At 40.1% G+C, this 20,450-nt stretch overlaps 1 protein-coding gene across 10 annotated transcripts in view; it reads right to left on the reverse strand.

Moving 5' to 3' along the window:
* Positions 1–20,450, reverse strand: part of ANKS1B (ankyrin repeat and sterile alpha motif domain containing 1B) — a 406,799-nt gene that overhangs the window by 35,169 nt on the left and 351,180 nt on the right. For all 10 annotated transcript variants that reach the window (XM_054280464.1, XM_054280403.1, XM_054280419.1 and 7 more), the window contains 2 exons: positions 13,770–13,877; positions 8,371–8,550 (listed from right to left, as the gene is read on the reverse strand). In XM_054280464.1, coding sequence (XP_054136439.1) covers positions 8,371–8,550; positions 13,770–13,877 — 288 coding nt within the window. The remainder of the gene's footprint in view (positions 1–8,370; positions 8,551–13,769; positions 13,878–20,450) is intronic.

Genomic DNA, 20,450 nt, shown 5'->3' on the forward strand with positions numbered 1-20,450 from the left:
TACACTCCCACCACAGTAAACACAAATACACTTGGGCACCCAATACCACTGACACAGAGGCTCTGTGAAAGAGTTTAACAAAGAACATTTTCCTAAGTAATATGGCAAAGAAGAGCAAAACAATAGCATCACTATTGCCTGATTAGTATCAAATATGTCATTATCTTAATACTTTCCAAAAGATAAATGCTCACAAGTAAGGTCACAGCAAGATTCTGCTATCATATCCTTTTTGTGGTGTCCCATGCATAAAAGGTTGCCCTGTCTAGTCACGGTGGGACACAACTCTGACAAGCAGGAGGGGCAAAGGAAGGGTGAAAAGAATTATCCCGGGAAAAATTTAGGCTTCCTCCTTATAGACCAGGAAAACATGGCTGATAATCTGAAGAAAGAAAGTAACTACAAGACTGATCATGGAAATCATATGCTTTCTAAGGAGAGGAAAGTGGCAGGAAAGAATACCTGGACAGTACACACAGGTGCAGCAGGAGCCAGGGGGAAGGCAGTCCAGATGCATTCATGACAGCTCAATGAGTTTCACTCAATGGCAAATTAGGAGATGTTAAAGATTTACCTAGATTAGGAGTAACTATCCTTGAAAAGTCACAGAAGATACTAAAGTACCAAAGAAGGGCTAAAAGAGTATTTAAGATGGGAGAAAAGGAAGGTTCAGAAGGTTACAGCCAGCCTAACTGCAGGGACCAGTAAGTGACTTGAAAAGTTTAAAAATCCAGTCACCATCCCCTGGTTTTCAAGACCTTCTGACATCACTCCTGGCCATCTGAAATAAAACACTCAGGAATATATTTATGCATGTGTACCTTTGTATCTATGCATACATTATTGAGAATAACAAAGAAAAAGTGTAATATTGCCTCCATGTGCTACCAAGACAGTTTCTATGCACCAAGAAAAATTCAAGATGTTCACAATGAGGTCCTTCAGTATGAATCATCTCAGATCAAATTTCCTTCCTGTGTTGGAAAACTGGCCAATTAAATTAGCAGCAGCAAGGAGAAGTACAGCAAGACTTGGACACTGTGTGACTCCTGATGCAGCATGTTTCAAGGATGATTATTGGTATTTAAGCACAAATGGACTGAACATGTTGAGGCTTGGAGGAGTGCCAGTGCTCTCTAAGGAGGATCCTGAAGTGAGGGACTTCTCAGAATGGGGTAAGAACTGAAAACAGATCTGATGACCTACAGATCAGTCAGATGAAATTTTGTGGGATTACACAGAGAAATACAATAGCAAATAAATTAGCAAAGTGATTTAGGTTAGGGGACATCAAAAAAGATCTGGAAGTTTCAGTATACTTCAAATTAGATAGAGCAGTCTTTCAGAAGAATAAGGATATAAATCACAGGATAATTCATGCTGCAAGGAAGCTCAGGAAAGCTCCACTCCAACTGCAGCTCAAAGCAGGAGCAGCTGTGAGATGAGACCAGATTTCTCAGGGCTTCATCCTGTCATGTCTTGAAAACCTCAAGGACAGACTCTGTGAACAACCTGTCCCCCTGCTTTCCTGTACATATGGAGAGAAAGCTCCTTGTGGCACCCAGAGTCCTCTTTCAGTTTTAGTAGCCAAAGCCATGTGTTCTCCAGCCAGCCCTGGTTGTTCAGACTCTCCTCAGAGGGCAACTGCTTCAGGTCCCAACCATCTCGGTGGCCCTTTGCTGAATTTACTTCTCCCATTATGAAAAACCTCAGGTGTTTAATAAAAGTAGATGCTGCATCCCTGAATGTTCTCAAAGCTCTGGGAAGAGCTTGCCTTACAAGCAGAAATAACTGCAAATTCTCCTTCCAAAAAATAAAAAGAAAAAAAAAATCTTCAGAGATTTAGAGTGAAATTTGAAATTTTTATTTCTTTTAGAGAAGCAGAAACTCAAAATGTCACTTCTTATTAGAAGAATTATACACTTTGCAGTGGTGTATTTCTTCTGCTGCTCCTGAAAATACTTTAAATGAAAATTTCCAGATAACAACTGGGCCCCTAGGGCTGGCTCTCTTGCAGGCAAGAAGTGGGTGATGGGTGAGCTCCTTCTCATTGACAATACCGCTTCTGCTGGCGCTGCCAGCTTCCAGTGTATCCCAGCCTCTTAGCCTTACAGAGAGGATACAAACTTCTGGACAAACACCAATGAAGTTTATCAGACTATAGGTTTCAACCTTCCTGCAAAAAAATACCTCCAAACAACAAAAACGCTCTTTCAGAAAAGCACCCCAAACTCTAAGCACAGCTTTTTTCCAGCAGATCAAAAATGTAAATGTTAGGTATTAAAATTCAGTTTTCATAAAATCTTTTCAATGTAGACCTTCTAGTTTACAAAAGCGAGTGTGAAAAGCAGTAAATTAATAAAGAACATTTTTCCTTTTCCTGGTGTGCTATTTACAGCTAAAGTTTGGATCATTAATACTGAATACAGAAGAGGCTTCCTCAATTCCATTTGCTGAAGCAGCTTGTAGGTACGATCCACCTCACATTAATTCAGTTCTAAAATATTAGCTTCTGTAACATTCTTGAAAAAATTCTCTCTCTCTATTCAGGCAGAAATTAAGAAGACTTCTTACAATGTCTTTATCGGTTTTCTTCTCCATTGCCCAGAGATACCCATCCATGGAAGTGTTCAAGGCCATGTTGGATGGGGCTTTGAGAAACGTGCTCTAGTGGGAGGTGTCCCTGCTCAGAGCAGGGAGGCTGGAACTGGATGATCCAATCCAGTGATAGTCTATGATTCTATGAAATACACAATTCTCAAGGGATCTATGGAAGAAAATGAGCTGAAATTTACAGATCAAGATACAGCCATCTATGGTGCTTGCATCTGTGTGAATTACAAATACAACTGCCAGCAATAGATGTAGTTAAGCATTTTTCTTTTGATGATAAATTGAAGGCCGTCACAGTTCAGTCATCTTTCCATATTAAAAATATAATGCACCTAAAATATGAACCTTAGAGAATTTTGTTTGGATTTTACTTTTTTTTTAGATAGCTGTCTATTTATCCTCCCAACATAAACTATTTTATGTTATGAAAAAAAGGAAATAAGTAGCCTAAGAAGTAACAAGAGAATGAATCTAGATGACCATATTTCTGTATTTACTGCTTCATAAATCAACTAGTAAAGAATTCTGTTATTTCATGAGTAATTTCAACTATACCTTCTTCACTGCTTCTTAGATAATCTCATTTTACACACCAGTATTCTCTTGGGCATATTTTTCCTCATTCCCAGTAATATTTAAATCCTTCAAAAGCAGAGGAGACAAGAAAACAAACACGAAACAAGTAAAAAAAAAGTCATACTGTGGTTTAAAGTTACAAAACTAAAGATGACTGTTTTAGGCTCCTTCAAACTTTCTATATCATCTTACTCAACCTGCAACATCCCTGTATGCCAGTTTTCCTAGGTGAAAAACAGAAAATATGATTTGAAATCACAGCCCCACAGCGCACTGGAAATACAAATGCATTAATATCTGTGAAGTATTAGGAAGACATTGCTGAGTTGAAAGTATTATTTCAGAAAGAAGCAAAATTATTTCACAATTTTAATATAAACCTGTCTTTGCTAATTCTCTTTTTTTTTGTTGTTGTTTTTATGACATTTCTTCTCTTCTGTAGGTAAAGAATCTGTTTAGTAAATCCATTTAAATGACTGTCCCCTGCATAACAATCCTAACCCAGGAATGAATTATTGTACCTTACAGAATAATGTTAAAAGGCAGAATCCCAACAATCAGGACAGGTTTGCTTCACACTTACTGAGCAGCCATTACAACGACCTTACATTGAAGCCATCTTGCATTTAGGGGAAAAAAAATTAAAATTAAAAAAACATTAAAAAAAACCCAAGAGCCCTCAGACCATGTGACTGAAGCACCCAGAAAGGCTTTCAAAATTAAGTCTGAGTTCAGCAACTCCGAGAAAGAACTTCTCCTGTTAGCCTTTGTGAATAAATTGTTCAACTCTCTCAGATCTTATAAGATCTCTTCCTTCCATGACAGCTCTCTGGGGTGCCCCCATAGGGGCCATGACTGGGTTTACCCTCCTAGAAATCTTACTCTGACTCACCCTCCAGGCTGGAGCTGTCCCCAGAGAGGCTCCTGCCCACTGTCCCCCAAAAGGACAGACCTGTCCCAGCTCGGGCTGTGCCGCAGGTTCAGGGTGCGTGACAGCATCAGGGGACACCCGCCCCTGCTCTCCCTTTGCAAGGAGTGCCATGGGCAGGGGTGCTTCCTGCACCTCCCTGCAGGCCTGCCATGGCAAAGATGGTTCTGTTCCTCCCTCCTGGCTCAGGGCAGGGTGCAGAGCTCGGAGCACCACGGCAAGAGGTCTTATGGACCGGGGTGGCTAAAGCACCACACACCTCTGGCTGGTGCAACAAATAGCCAGTGCCTTGGGGCTGGCAGTCTGGAACATGCTTGCAGCTGGTACCTGAAGCTTCTCTCCTGCCTGGAGAATTGCAAATCCTACAAAGGTGGTGTTTTGACTGATGTCTTTTAATGAACATGGCTGTGATTCCTTTCAACCTCCAAAGTTCTTCCCTGCACCTATTTCAGGGGTGAATGAAGAGCCCAATCCCTTCAATGGGACTCCTCCTCCTATCGATTTTGGTTCCAAAGTACTCAAGCTTTGCCTGCATGATTTCACTTCTATTTTAAAGGTTTAGGCAATCTTAAGAACAACCTCAGCTATTTTAAACTACATTAATTTGATCATCCTAACCTACAGTTTGCAGGCTCAAAATTCAACATCCACAGCTAATGATGACTCAGACTACTAATTTCTTCCTAGATTTTTTTTTCCTCCCTTTTCTTTGGAAAATAAACCATCTCACAACCTCCTGTATTACTATTTTGGCAGTTATGATTTATACAACCAGACATCACAGACTTTTGGAGCTGGATGATCAATGGGGGAGTTGGATGACCAAACCTATTTCACTGGGGAATCTAAATTGGTTAGACTCATTGTTTATATCACAATTTTCCCCTTAGGGCACAAATAGTCTGCTAGGGAACTGTAAATGAAGGTACATGCTGGCCTTGAGACAAAACCACCCACATTAATTAATTTAAATCAGTGCTTCCTCCAGGAAACAAAGAGTTGTATTACTTACAAGCAGATTTGATTATAGTTTGAAGAACTGTTTAAACACATCTAGCACATCAAAGGAAAACAGATTTAAGCTGCTGTGCTCATTGTTTAAGAAATATTGGTTGATTGATGCAAAGATCAACATGATTGATGACTCCTTGTAACAGTTTAGTGGAAACACAGGCCATAGTAAAGATGGAAATATCCAATTCCATCAAAATATCTTCAGATTTTATATTTTAAATTAAGGATAAGATAGTCTCATTCTAACATTTTTAAAATAAAATCAAGTTCATGAAAGCAATACAGTAAATAAGTTCACAATACCATGTTGGCCTCCCTCTTCAAGGCCATAAAAACACCCACTAATCTCATAATCCAGAACATACCTAAAACTTCCAAAACACCACAGCATCCATTTGCGCACATTTGTGAACTACAGCATCCAGTACACATGCAGATTCATACAGCAGCATGCAAACAGCCTGGCAAAGAAAGGGTTAAGACCAAAGAACATCCTCAAAGCAATTCAAATAATCCCTCTAGATCATTCTGTAGGTGAAAAAGTATTGTAGCTGGGAAGCTGGACTGGTATCAGTGCAGAAATTGCTGCTGATCTGACACAAGCCAAAAGAACCAGCAAACTGCAAGGAGAAAGTTGCTAGATGACAGAAAAACCAAAAAAACCCACAACACACAGAGCAGAAGGTTTATGTTAAGAATCAGTTGGATCTCCTTTGCTTTGCAGAAACAATTATTTTACTTTTAATTTCAAAGAGGCTTTGGGGGAAAAGACTGAAGGAAATATAGTTCATTTTGGCAGAGCACACATTGCACAAAATAAATTTAAGAATCTATTTTTGGGCTAGAATGGTTGAAGAAATCCCTGATTAGTCTCTTAATGGGGTGAATCCAATTTATTGAGAATGATCACCAGAGGGAGTCATTGACTTTCCCATTAAAGTCAAAGGGAATTTTACATATATCAGGAATGCAGAATTTGGGGGCAGAGCTGAAAAAGACTTCAAACAGATTGGAGTTCAGGGAACAACACAAACCACGTTTTATGGATTTAATCTGAATCCATTTTCCCCTTTGAAGTCCCAAAGGATGACAGCTATATTCAATGGTTAAAATTAGAGAGAAGGCACTGAAGTCTCCATTCAGTGGGTACACACCCACAACAACAACAGAAAAAAACCAACAAAAACCCCAAAAACCACAAGCAAAAAAAACCCCAAGAAACCCAAAAAAACCCCAAAAACCCCCAAAACCAATCCTCCACTCACCCACCCACGCAACCAAAACTCCCCGTCAACAAAAAAAAAAAATCCCTTAAGCACTTAATTGGTTGTACAGGCGTTTGGAGTGGTAAGTAAGTAATCACTGCTCAGTTTTCTCTTTGGACATGTAGCATATCAGTCCTTCTGGAAATACAGTATTCAACAGCACAAAGAAAATCTCCAGGTGTCATTTATTAGAGTATGCCATACCTCTTGGGAATATCAGTAAAACAAAGGAGGGAAACGGAGTCAGAAAAAATTGTTAGCATAGGGGTGTTTTTTTGTTTTGTATTATTTTTTGTCTTCAGTACTAGTGACTAAAAGAGGTAGTGAGTTAGGGATATGTGAGCAAAGTGATAAAATGAACTAATTAGACAAACCAGTGTATTCAGACACAAGCAAGTGTGCATTTTATGCTCAAATACCTGAATTTCATTAAATATTTTCATTTTAAGAACCTGTCCTTTCTTTGCTGGACTTCAGCTCAATCATATTCTTTCCACAAAAGCCCAGCATACTTTGGTTTGAAAACAAGCTCATTCACTCAGCAACTTTCTCCTTAATTCTGTACTAGAATATTTTAGAGCAGAAAATTAGATTAAAAAAGGGCAAGGCTACAGCCCCACCCAAACAAATGCAATTTCACTTCCTTAGAAATGTCCTCTGAACAAATGGAATTCAATTTGCTTCTGTGTTCCCAGGTAATGGCAGCACCTTGCTTTGTTTGTTTTTATTTAATTACTTCTTGCTCATGTAATTAGCTGACAGACTGCAGCCTTTTGTTCATTATAATACAGTTATTTGCATAGCTGTTTCCATTTTGAGGCTGAATTTTGGACAGAGGCTCTATTTTGGGTTGTGGCAGGCAGAGCCACTGCTGGGAAGCCTCATGCAGGGAAGCATGCAGCAACCTGGTCCTTCGTGGAATGAGTTGCTCCAGGAACTGCCCTGGCTGCCCATCTGCTTCTGACAGCAAATCAAAGTCTTGTTTCCAGCATGCAGCATAAGACCTGGCTGTCCTTCATCATCACAGGTATCAATGAAAACCAGTTGAGCTCATTCTAAAGCATTTTCACCAACAGACTGTCCATGCAAAATCTAGTATGCTTTAGATTGAATATTAGAAAAAATTTCTTCACTGAACGGGGTGGTCAGGCATTGGAGTGAGCTGTCCAGGGAAGTGGTTCAATCATCATCCCTGGAACTGTTCAAACAACATGTAGGTGTGGCTCTTTGGGACGTGGTTTAGTGGTGAAAATGGTAGTGCTGAGTTACGGGTTGGAGCTGAAAACCTTAAGGGTCTTTTCCACCCTACATGGTTCTATGGTTCTGTGGCATCCCTCAGAGTATGCTTAATTTAAAGTTATCAGTACTCTTCCAGTGGCTGGATGCAAAAAATTTAGACATGGAGGCTACCTTAAGCTTTCTTTCATGAACAGTTTGATTTAACACCCAGTTGAGTCTAGTGCTATTCAAATAATTTTTTTATAGTTAAATCTTATTTTTAAATAATCAAAATATATCCCCAGATCACAGTTTTGCAGAATGCTGACCCTTCCCATTAATAAATGCAGCAATCATCACCCTTCAAGTCCTCTGAGTTTCCAGCAGTGAACTGATGCAAGCTTACTTTTATCTATGTTGCTCAGAATTTCAGGAATCTGCACCTTATTATGAAAATAAGGGGCAGAGTCAGTGCTGGGGGAAGACTGAACACTCTGGTGCACAGGAGCCACCTTCATCTCAGCCTCCATGCACCTAAACACCCTCAGCCCTCTGCCTCTGAGGAGATATTGTACACCAACACATCAATTTACACTACTTGAAATATAGAGAGCTGGAACAGACAGCTTGGAAAAATTGTCAACCTTTGTTGTTTACAACTCAGCCTTCATATACAGCCCTCTGCTGTGGTCAGGACTAGTCCTGTAACCCAGAGCAGCAGGCTCAGCCTTTTAATGGCACCGGTTTTAGTCCTACCTGTGCCATCTGCCTCTCCAGCTTTGACCGGGGAATATCATCAAAATAGTTTTCATTTCTTCTTCTCCGTGCATCGCCCTGCATGATAATGTGGGGAACGTCCAGGGAGCCACCAGTAGTGAAAGTGCTTTGGCTAAGTGATGGAGACAACTGAGGAGGAGTGTGGTTACCACTGGGTTCCTGGACAGAGAAAGAAAATGCAGCATAAGAAGAACTGCTGACTTCAAATCACACACATTTAAAAGTGCATTTGAATTGCTCACAATAAAAAAATTATGGAACAATTCATGCAGTAGAGGTCATTGTGGATGAACTTTTGAGATTTGCTACCTGAAGTGCAGAGCCCATGTGGAAGGAAAAATAGTTCACTGATTACACGAACTAGTGGCAAATTTCCTCCCCAAAAGCTCCTTGTGTAATATATACTCTCTCCTAGAGATAAAACAGTGAGCTACTTCTTGTCAAGGCCCAAATAAAGCCATTATTTAGGATTAGCTATTTGTAAGATGAAATACATTCTCACCACTTCTGAGCAGTGAAAGTGATTTGAACACTAGCAACACCTCTTGCTGGAAAAAAGAAACACATGCCCATTTACACAGCATAGACATTTTGTTGCAGTTTTTATAGGTTTTACAGAACATCCATTTTAACTTGAAGTACCAGGTATCAGAAACAAGCTAAATACCAATTCCTGGAATGCATGAAAGCATCAGAGCACAAATATTTTACCTGGCTTTTCTCCTTACCTCTACTGGACTGTAATCAGTCAATGTGCCAATACCACACAGAATTGATACGTAAGTGCCACCAAATAAATAAACAGGTCCTCCTGGTGTACATTTCACCAGGACCTGCCACCACACTCCCCACAGCCAGACACGGTGCTGTATGTTTGGAAACACCCAGTCCCACGCACATGACATCTCTTTTTCAACCAGCTACAAACATTGGTGTCCAGGTCCAGTGTCCCACAGTCTCTTGGAGCTCCATCAGCAGGAGCAGGGAGCTGCAGTGCACTGTCCGGCCTGCACCAGCACTGCCCAGTGTGAGCAGGAAAACACTCTCACAGCAACTGAATGGGAAATGCTCCTCTCTCGGGATGCAGGGTTCTGGCAGAAGGTACCCAGGAGCAGGTTTGCTCAGTGCAGACTTCCCTAAACCACCTGCTGCTGCAGTGCTCCATTTCAGTACTCAGCAACAAGAGGGGGCCTGAAGATGGTGGAGCAAGCAAAAACCTGCTCCAGTGTGGAAGGTAAAGAAGTTCTGCCTTTTTATTTAAAGAGAGAATTAAAATGGATGATTCATGCGTTATTACACTGAGGCAAGCCAGGTTCTGAAAAGCATCAAGGTACTTTACTCCATGCTGTTAGGGAACCAGATCTGGTGTAAGACATCAGAGAGTTGTAATCTCTTCCAAATAGAAAGGAAAGTTCAAGTCATAGTAATGCCTGATGTCAATATTTGAAGTGGAGGAGTCTATGTCACATTAGTCTTTGCAATCACAGTAATGGATTAGTATTTTTCATGTTGCCAATAAGAAAAATGTTAGGAAAATATAGCTCTTAAGTAATTTTTAATTAACCGGGATTTTAATTTTTAAAACAATTCTCTGGTTTTCCTATGATCTGAGACAAGCACTTGACATTTCCCAGGGCAAAGAAAAGCGTAGTTTCCTCTAAGGAATAATCTTTTCCCTCCTTCACAAAAATCCACCTACATTTGGCCCAGTTAAAAGCTTCTGGAAAGCTGTATTCTGCACATGCTCAGTAGGTTTGGTAAGGCATAACCTCTAAAACCCACCCACCCTGGGCACACACCTCTAACAACATGGTGCACACACTTCTGCTCTGAAAATAACCCGAGTACATGGGCACCAAACAAGATCCTCTTCAGTGAGTGCTACCTGCTGCTTCAGCCAGGAGGGTAACCTCTCTCTGCTCTGGATCAGGATTCACCTACTGTTGCAGGGCTACCAGTGTATGAAAGTGACAGATGAACATAGAGATTCCAGCCCTCATTGAGCTTTTCATATTTTATCAAACTGCTTATGAGGAGGAAATTCACTCTGAGATCTCTATTGGAAGATTGCTGGCAAGGCAATACAGACAAGAACTACCGACTCAAGAAATAAAAGAATTACTGTGCCTCTGCATTATGGAACAGTATGTCATTGTACAATTTTATGCTATTTTCTCAAAGTTGTCCTTCACAGCACAGATGGATCCTTAACTGTGCAGCGTGTTATCATCTACTCAGCACCGTGTTATCATTAGTTACCATGTAGTCAGTACTTTATTCTTGCCTTGCTTCATGGCCCCAAACCTCTCTCCTAAACCCTTTCTAAATCCTGCTCTGAAGATAAGATGATTAATATTGTCGTAGTCATGATGCTCATAAGTGCTTTACAAATGTCAATCAATTAATTTTCACCACACCTATGACTTCTGGCATTTCATAATCACTACTTTAGTGTGGGTGACCAGAGACACACAGACAACAAAGGTTAGAAAGTACCAGTCACTCAATCACAACATCTATTTCTCCATTTCCCAAGTGCTTGAGTTCCAAACTCCATGTCTGCTGATCTAATTTTCAGCACTGCGTACTCAGCACTTGTATAAATCAGATTCAAGGCTCCAGTCAAATATGCAGATTGTCAATTAGTGTCTGTTTAGGAGGCAATTAATTAAATAACTTACCGCAAATTATCCAAGTTTTTTGTGGCAAAAACAGGTGTAAGTCTACAGTTTCATAGTTATAGCTATTCCTTTAATCGTGAGCCTGTCTCCCATTCTTCCTCACTCCATACCCACCTTTTCACCTCCTTAAACAAAGCTGCAGACCAGGCATGGACACCCTTGCAGGTGCTCCCACGGCCTCGGTACCACGCTGCTGTTAGTCACCAGATACTCATATTGTGTTTCTACCCAGCTGTGAATGCAAGGACACATGACCTGCAGGGGTGTCTGATCACATATTTCACTATAAGATCTGCCTCATCCCCTCCCAGACCTCTGCTCCTGTACACCTGGAACACAGAGGTCAGGGCTGGAAGGGAGCTTAAGAGATCCTTTCCCAAGCTGCCTGAGCACACTTCACGTCCCACAGATGTTTGTCTAACCTGAAACCAGGAATTCTCTCCAGTGAACTAATTCTTGTGTTAAAATATCATTACTATTTCAACCCTTCTTCTCCAAATTTCTGCCCAAATTGTTTGTCCTTCAGTTTAAATTCTGGCCTCCCATGCTGACTGGGTGAGGAAGGGCTCCCATGAAGAACATGGAAACTGGTCCTGTAATTAAAGATTACTCAAGGAAAATATGCTTTCAAGGAAAGAAAGCAAGATTGCCTAGGTAACCCAAGATCCAGCAATTTCTATACTTTTGTGTATAGAAAAGTATATTTGTATAGTGTCTCTGTGTATATATATGCAATATATATATATAACATATATATATTTGAAATCAAAATAGTGTTTCTTAGTACACAGTAACACACAACAGAGAATAACATATGTTGTGGATATTTTTAAGATTTTAAGGAATTTTTGCTTTTTATCGATACTTCTACTTTGAAATATTTTAAAAGCTAATACAAAACCACTTAAAAAAGATGAAGCATTAGCTTTGCTTAGCTTGAGCTTGGGAACTTAAAAGTAGACTTTATATAGAAAACTACCTTCTCTACCGATGTAGAGCAGCCTTACCTAGTGGAAAGTGCTCCTGCCCATTGCAAAGAGGGTTGAAACTCGATGATCTTTAGGTCCCTTCTAATCCAAACTGTTCAGTGATTCTATATAAATCAATCTTGCAGCAGCAGCAGACGGTTTATTTAAGCCAATTTTCATGATACAAATTATTGCAGACTACAAACTAAACATTATGTCTTTGTTTTTTGCGAAATGGCATAGTAGCAGCTGATGGGAAAGAAAAACTTCATTCCAAATGCATGTCCCCCTCTTTAGGATTCCCTGTGAAGACTCCAATTGCAAGAGGTGATAAATGACATTTAGCACTGGCCCGCATCAGTAACTCTAGCTGTGCAGCAGCAGACTACTTTTTTTCATTTTGACTACAGATGGAGGACATCCAGTTTTCTCTTCCATATTAACTGAGAATATACAGTCCTGACCAAGAATGTGGCCTGTGGAAACCTTCCCACTTGCTGAGTAGGAATTAATTATCCAGTCCAGAGTATTGAAGGCATTCAGCAAAAAAAGTCTGCCTTTTTATCGATTTCTGTTTCTTGGGAGTGTTTTAACACCTGCCATGCATCAGGAATCATTCACAAAATACATAATATAAAATACAAGAAAAACATCCACACATTTATGCAATGTGCCTTAGAGCACATTACAGATTTGTCAGACCTTTTTAAATATGGCATTGGGAATAGCTTGAATTAAGGGCTTGGATCTAAAATGTCTGCATGGGGCATCTGAGAATAAGCAGGGTGAAAACAGGTCGGTCACAGAAATTTTAAATACACTTAAAAATAAGCCCTCATTCTGTCTTTCTGTATTTCTATTAACACCAGGAAATTTAACTTGGGAGCACAGACACCCTCTGACATTTTGAAATTTAATCCCAAACAAGGTTCCTGTCAGAAATTCAGCCCCGTGAAAATAATAGGATCCAATCAAATGCGAAAGGTGTGACCTAAAATATCAAAATAAAAATGTTGCTATGAACTCTGTTGGAGAGTAGGAAGTGGCCATCAGACCACAAATTGGTAAGAGTAGCAGACAACAAGTAAGCAAAGGCATTGGATTGGAGAAATTGGGCGAAGGTAGTGTAATGAGATATTCAATGTGGTGAAGTGTGGAAAAACCCCAGGGACACTGCAACAAGGTTTCTGAAAGAGGGAATACAAATGAAAATTAAAAACATGATGAAACTTTTGATATACAGACACACCTTAATGGCATTTTTATCTCAACACTTTCAAGACGTTTGCCTTAAAGAAAGCTTAAAGCCTATGTCTGAAAAGTAAGTGCAAACATTTGAAAACATGAAAGGAAAAAGGTAACTCTCCTGCAGTATTGATCAGCCGGGCTGGGAATCCAGTGGGCAAATGAAGACATGCATCTTTTACACCCCTGGTCCTGAGCTAGTTTCCTCAGCAAAGAGAAGCTGATACTTCTGAGATTCTACTTATCTCATCTAAGGCAGACATTTGAAACAGGTCACAGAGATCACCCTGTGAAAATGTCAATATATCTCTGCTGGCCACATGGGGAGGTGTGACAGAGCAGGTCAGGCTAAGGTGTCCATAATGTACAGCTCTGAAGGGAGGTAAGTTGAGCCACACGCAAAGCAGCCATTGTTTTCATGTGAAGGTTATTAAACCCTTGCTGACTTGTCAAGAAATGCAAACAAATTTTCACGGGGACTCACCCTGAGGGTTATTGACCGAGGTGGTTTCTGAGGAGGATCTTCGTGAAGCCTGTCTCCCAAAGATGCCAGAACACGCTTCCGGTGGCCAATCAAGCTGATTTTTAAGACCTGAAATAATATCAAAAATACATCATTAAAAGAGCATGTGGCAACCATTACATGAACATCCATTCAGATTGAAGCCATTTTCTCTTTAAACCTTTTAACAAGTTAGTCCTCCAGACAGGCTGAGCAGACAGGGAACTGTGCAAGGCAAACAATCAGCAGACAAAATGAGAGGTGAGATCAGAGGAAAAACACTGTAAAATGAAGGAAGAAACTAGAGCATGTATAGGTGCAAAAAGCAGATTCAAACATGAGTAAAGAGGAAACAAAAATGAAATGAGGAGAAGGCAGAAGAGCAGGAAGAAAAAAGGGAAGGGAATGAGAAGACTGGAGAAGGAAATGCAAACGTGCATGCAAACAGTGAGTGATGAGGATTAAAGTAATTCATGGGATGGATGAAGAAAAGAGTGAGAAACAGACAGTGCTTGCTTAGAGGAGGCAAGAAGGGAAAAAAGGAATTGTAGGATGAGTAAATGTTCCAACTTCTAAATCTATTAACCATGCCTTTAACAGTGTTGCTAGGAAAGGCTTAAAACTGCAAGATTTGGCAGAGGAGGAGGGAATAGTTTCTCTCAAAGTGACCTTGCAGCTGGGAATGCTAGAATTGTTGGTGTGGGAAAACTCCATTTATTATGCTGAATGTTGTTCATCCTCTGCTTGTTTTGAGAAGTGGAAGTCCCGTGGAGAGACAACACACTCTCACAGACATGGGGGAAGCCTTGTGTTATAGAGAGGCAGGAGCCTCTCTATATTCCCTCTATATACCCTCCTGCCAGCTAGAATGGAGCCAGGTCCCTGTCCCTCTGTCACCTGGTGTGGTTAGCAAGGTAATGAAATAAATTCATCCTTTGCATTTTGGCTGTGGTTTGAGGGTTGCCCTTGGTTACCAGTATGTGTAGATTCACACAAAGTAATCTCCAAATATCTCATACAGTTTGTGTTATTATGTAGAATCATCCTTGTGTAAGAAACACCGGGTGGACAAGCTTTTACCCTGGAGTTGTATTACTTTTTTTATCAGATGCAAAATCTCTGTTGCACAGAAACAGGTCCATCAGTGGATACATTCGCACGCCTCATGCTCGTCCAAACTCCCAGAACATGACAAAAAGTTGCCCCTAATTTACAGCAACTACTCCTCATTTGTACTTCTTTCTGTCCTTGCCTCATACAAAACCACTGCTCTCAGGAAAAGAGGGAGAGCAGAAGCAGCGAGTTGGAAATTTTAAGTATTAGTGGGAAAAACAACATATTTCAATGGTATTCTTTAATGGCTACAATGGCTGTAGTGTAGAGTGTATAGCAGCACTCATTGTAGCAGCAAAGCCTCTGCTCTGCAAACAGCAGTGTCCTTACATAACTCCTCCAGACTGTACATGTGGTTCCATACTCCAGAGCTGCCTCCATTCCCTCTCAGAAAACAGTACTTCCCACTATATTTAGGACCACCGTGTGTCAACACCCTTCAGCTGAGAGGAAGTTCTCACTCAACCTAGAAAAAGTAATAGTCCCCAAAAAACCTGGAAATGCTGCATCTTAAATGAACAACCACCTCAGCTTAAGCGGTAGCACTCAGAGCTGCAATTCATGAGAACAAACAAAACCCAAACCCCAGCAACTCCCCTGCTACATCTCTTAGATGCAGGATCTCAAAATATGGTACAGCAACAGGCTGTCATTATTCCAGTAACCATGCCTACCCATCCATTGTCCTGCCCATCCACGTGCACACGAATCCATCCACGTTTCCTCTGTTAGATGTCTCTGTGCCATCTGATACTGCTGAACATCAATAATCCCTTTGCTGCCCACACCTCCAGAGTGATGGGCTATGACACGGAGCAGATGGACCCTTCCTCTGAGAGGCAGCTCACAGGGCTGCTGCAGACCCTGCAGCTCAGCAGTGGGCACAAGCTGCGCTCCCACAAACCACCCTGCTATGTGCTGTCCTTTCAGTCTAAATCTAGAGAAGCACGAGCAAAGCTGAGATAATGCAGCACACAGAGAAATGCCTGAGGCATGCAGGAGACTTAGTTATGTATTCAGTTTACACTGAGTGTTAAACAGAAGGGTGCACAGTTTATCTCTGTATTTAACTATGTGAAACACGTGAATGAACCACAGCTGCTTTAAACATTACTCAAGTAATGCACTTCAGTGAACTTGCTCTTTTCATAATGCTTCCCCATCAACAAGATCATTTATCCAGAGATTTTTAAGCCAAGCTAAAGTTCTTTGGGTTGTCTCAAGGTCCTCAGCACTCTGACTGCCTTATTAGCTATATCAAACCACACAAAGCAATTTTCTTTGACTTCACAGAGATGTTGAACAGGAGAGAATAAGGCATGTGTCTTGAGGGACTACACACATAAGAGATTAGCAGACAGGTCTCAATGACTAAATTATTTCAAAAACTGTTCTCAATTTGAAGGTAATACAGATCTTTAAACAGCACAGGCACTGCTAAGCTTACTCCACATTATGTTTTTCTATTATAATGGTGGTCGCCCCAAATGTGAATGGGAGGGAGTTAACGATGCAACCTACAGACACATATGGTCCCCAGGCAACAGGCAGCTGCACCCCAGTCTCATGTGGAGCACATACCCTATGAACTGAAGACAGCTGTATTCTTCTGTATTACTCCCTAGCAACTGTCTTACTTGGAAAACCTGTTTCCCAATGTAAAATGCTGTTTTCTGAAACACTGCTACATTTGAGTTATGAGGGTTTAACAAACATCCTGAAACTCTGGAAACTCATCCTGCGATGGATTATCCTTGACAGTATTCATCAAAAACGTCAAATATCACAAATATAGGTCAACAGGGTGGAATGGTACAGCTGCCTAAAGCAGTACCATAGAAATATGTTACAGTTGAAAGTCTTGCACTAAAACAGCCCACAAGGTAGCCTTCCTGGTATATAATTTCTATAAATCAGGTTACAGTGAACACTGAACTAACACTGAATACAGTCAATACAGCGCACCTAAGTGTCATGCAGTGAGGCATTTTGTCAAATGGATTGTAGCCCCCTTACTAAACAACAATGAAATGAGTGTGGCTGCAGGAATCAGCAACAACATGTTGTCAAACTCTTCAGAGTAGCTCGAGGCTGCCCACAGTATGTTATTTCATCACTGGGACAAAAGGAAAAAAAAAAAAGAAGCACGTACATGACATGCTTCTTTCCACACTGATGGCAGGATACCCGAGACAAGAATGATATTACTCCATTTCATGTATTTCATGTTGCAGTACAATTAAAAGAGAATGGGGCAAGTCATTCATCCAAAGCACTGACACATGCACAAAAATTTAATCTTATTTTTACTTCTGTACTCTGCAATGATTAGCATACAAAATGAAATTCCACTAGGAAATGTAAGAAATTCACAAATATAGCCAACATAACACTTTGCATTTAGATCTCTGGCTTAGTTGACAGATGTTTCAAAAGATACATGTAGCCCAATAACTCCCTGATGACTGTGTATGTGCAAATGCTGGAATTAACGAGTTATTCTCCCTAAAAATGAGCTTTATTTCTGCAACATTCTTCTGCCTGATCTTTTCTCTAATTGAATAATAATATTCAATACTGCATGATTCTACATTTTTTTCCCAGAATATTACAAAGAGTACTGAAATTCAAGACATTAATTCTCCTTCTTTTGGAATAATCTGAAAAATTTTTGTATGGACTAAAATTAGGATCATAATAGCACAAGAGGTCTGGACTAAATGTGTAGCAGCAACTGGACACTAGGAACCACCTACAAAATATAAAATTAAAGCGTGATCAGAGCAGTGCTAGTGATTCTACAGTAGCAGCATCAGACACCAGAATTCAAGAAAAAAATGGCAAATGCAAGCCAAAAAAATGGGATCTTCCTATTTCTGCAAGAAAACAGCTCAAAACACTTGCTAAAATCAATATTATTAACCATTTTACTGCTGGTCATATTGGAATAAACTCCAAGCTATCTGGAATTACAGATGAAGGGATACATTTGATTATTACCCCTCTCCTGCCACAATGCTGCCCCACAGGGCTAATCCTAAAACATGGCAGGACCCAGAATAGCCAGAAAGTGACCCCAAATCAACTGTACAGCTCACCTGACCAACAGGATTGAAAATTACAAAAGGATTAAACATACTTGTATAAATTTTCAGCATCAATTTTACACATCCTAACCACAGAACTGTTGTCAATGTTAACAGCTAAAACAAACATACAAACAAAACCCACCAAAACCCACAAAAAACAAAAAAAAAGGTAAAAAACCTCTATATTCTGCATTCTGACCGAGATTACTTGGTGTAATAATTGGTATATTTTGAAAATTAAATAGGCCCAAGTAATCTATGATACTTAAACTCAAAGAGGGCAGGTTTAGATTAGATATTAAAAAGAAATTCTTTACCGTGAGGCTAGTGAGGCACTGGAGCAGGCTGCCCAGAGGAGTTGTGGATGTCCCATCCCTAGAAGTGCCCAAGGCCAGGCTGGTTGGGCTCTGAGCAACCCGATCCAGGGGCAGGTGGCATGTCCATGGCAAGGGACGTGGAACCCGGTGCTCTTCAAGGCCCCCTCCAACCCAAACCACTCTGTGATTCTGTGAATGCCCAGTGGCTTTAGCAGCACCAGACAAAGCCAAATCCAGTCAAATCACATCAGACTTCTACTGCATTTTTCACACGGGGATACTTTATGCTCTTTCTCAGCACATGGCAACAGAGAAGCACCAAAGCATCCTGCTGGCCAGAGGCTTGCTGCAGCTTCTCTGGTGTCCACATCTGCAGGGGAGGCAAGTGCTTATTATGCCTAGGAAGACACCTGTAAGAGACTTATTATTTCATATCATAATGATTTCACATCATAAGGATATGAAATATGTGTCACAATCCTGTGGAATTAATTACCCAACTGGAAACCGATGTCAGTTGTCTTGATGACAGCATTTCACAAAGGCTGTCTTCTAAATCCCATTTCTAGATGTTATCATGAGGAACTGATGTTTGTTTGGTCCCCTATCACTCAAATAAATAACTGAGATGCAAATTTCCATTTAAGGGCATTGAGAAGGCAAAGGCCAAGAGTCTCCTCCAAGTAAACTTGCCATTGCCACCCCAGGTCGGACTGAGAGAATTCATTATTTTTTGTAGGGGTTCTCAGGAAAGACTTTGTCCTGACTTGGCCAATCAAGCCATTTTTATCATTAAAGTGTTTTCCAAATTTGCTAACAGAAAATACTAGGTGCTAGTATTTTAGCTCCACCGAAGATAAAAAAAGTAACAGTAATTTTGTGCTTGTAATCAATAAACATTAATATTTCAGAATAGAAAAAAAATCTATTTAATATTTCCTTTTAAAAACCCAGGAAAATGCAGTGAAATAAGACTTGGCTGAAACTGATACCTGGCCACTTTGACTCCTGAGGATGTGTCTCAGGTTGCATGCTGGACTGTTTCTTAAAAACAATTTTTTAATTAAAAAGTTAAATACACAGTTTCTTAAGAAATAAGTCACAGTTCAATCCTTTTACAAGCCTCAGATGTAATGATAAACATTACATTAGTGCATTTTTGTCACATTAGTCTCAAATCCCCATAAATCAGAAATCCTAAAGATCTCTTGTACATACAAACACCAAGATTGTTACAATAATGATTACCTATTCTAAGAGGCAGGGCTGAAAATATTATTTATGTGAAAAATGGCAAGTACTAAGCATGTCTGTACATAAAGGAAAGCATTCCGTTTTCACAGGAAGTAAGTAGAAAAACTATTAGAGCATTTGAAAGGTGGACCACATTCCCAAATGTGTGCTAGAAGACAGACTGTTCCCTCCACTGAGGACTTGCATTTTCACCTGTGTGTTGAGCTAATGACAGATCCAGTTACTGGTTCAGATCAGATCTGAAGAATGTGTGGTCACAGAGAATGTGTGGTCACAGAGACCAGAAGCACTTACTCCTTGAGGTCTTCAGAGTTAATCATGTAGCACTACAGGAGAGCAATTGCAGTACCAATATGTTGTCCCACAACATTTTGCAGGATTACTTACACAGCAGATAAATTATAATTAAAGTTACTGGTAGTATAACACACTTCATAATGAGCTAATAATTTATTTATCTATTTTTAATAGGCAATTATCAGCAAAGCACATTAATCTCTACACAAGCATGAAATACAGCTCATGTAATGAGAAATAAGAGATGAAATAAAATCTCTATAGAAAATTTTAATAGCTCTAAAATGGATCCTTTTTTTTCTGATTTTGATCTATTTTCATTGTAGACTTACTTAATTTCAAGCAAAAGGAAAAAAAACCCCAAACATTCAAGCCCATTTAAAGAATGGGACACTCTTCTACTAAGTAAATGGCTTTTTTAAAAAACCTTCTAATAACACAGAGTAATAAGAGTTTTTACTGTATCAGAAGAAGCAAGCAGGCATTCACTGTCTGGAGTAAAAATGCAGATTACTCTAGCTCACTGTCATAACCAAGACTGCCATGAAAAGGTAAGCTCTGCAATATATGAGTATTATCAGTTAATTATAAAG

The sequence above is a fragment of the Melozone crissalis genome, unplaced genomic scaffold, assembly GCF_028551555.1.
Source record: "Melozone crissalis strain CALT ecotype California unplaced genomic scaffold, PUWL_Pcris_2 ptg000004l_1, whole genome shotgun sequence".
NCBI classification, from domain to species: Eukaryota; Metazoa; Chordata; class Aves; order Passeriformes; family Passerellidae; genus Melozone; species Melozone crissalis.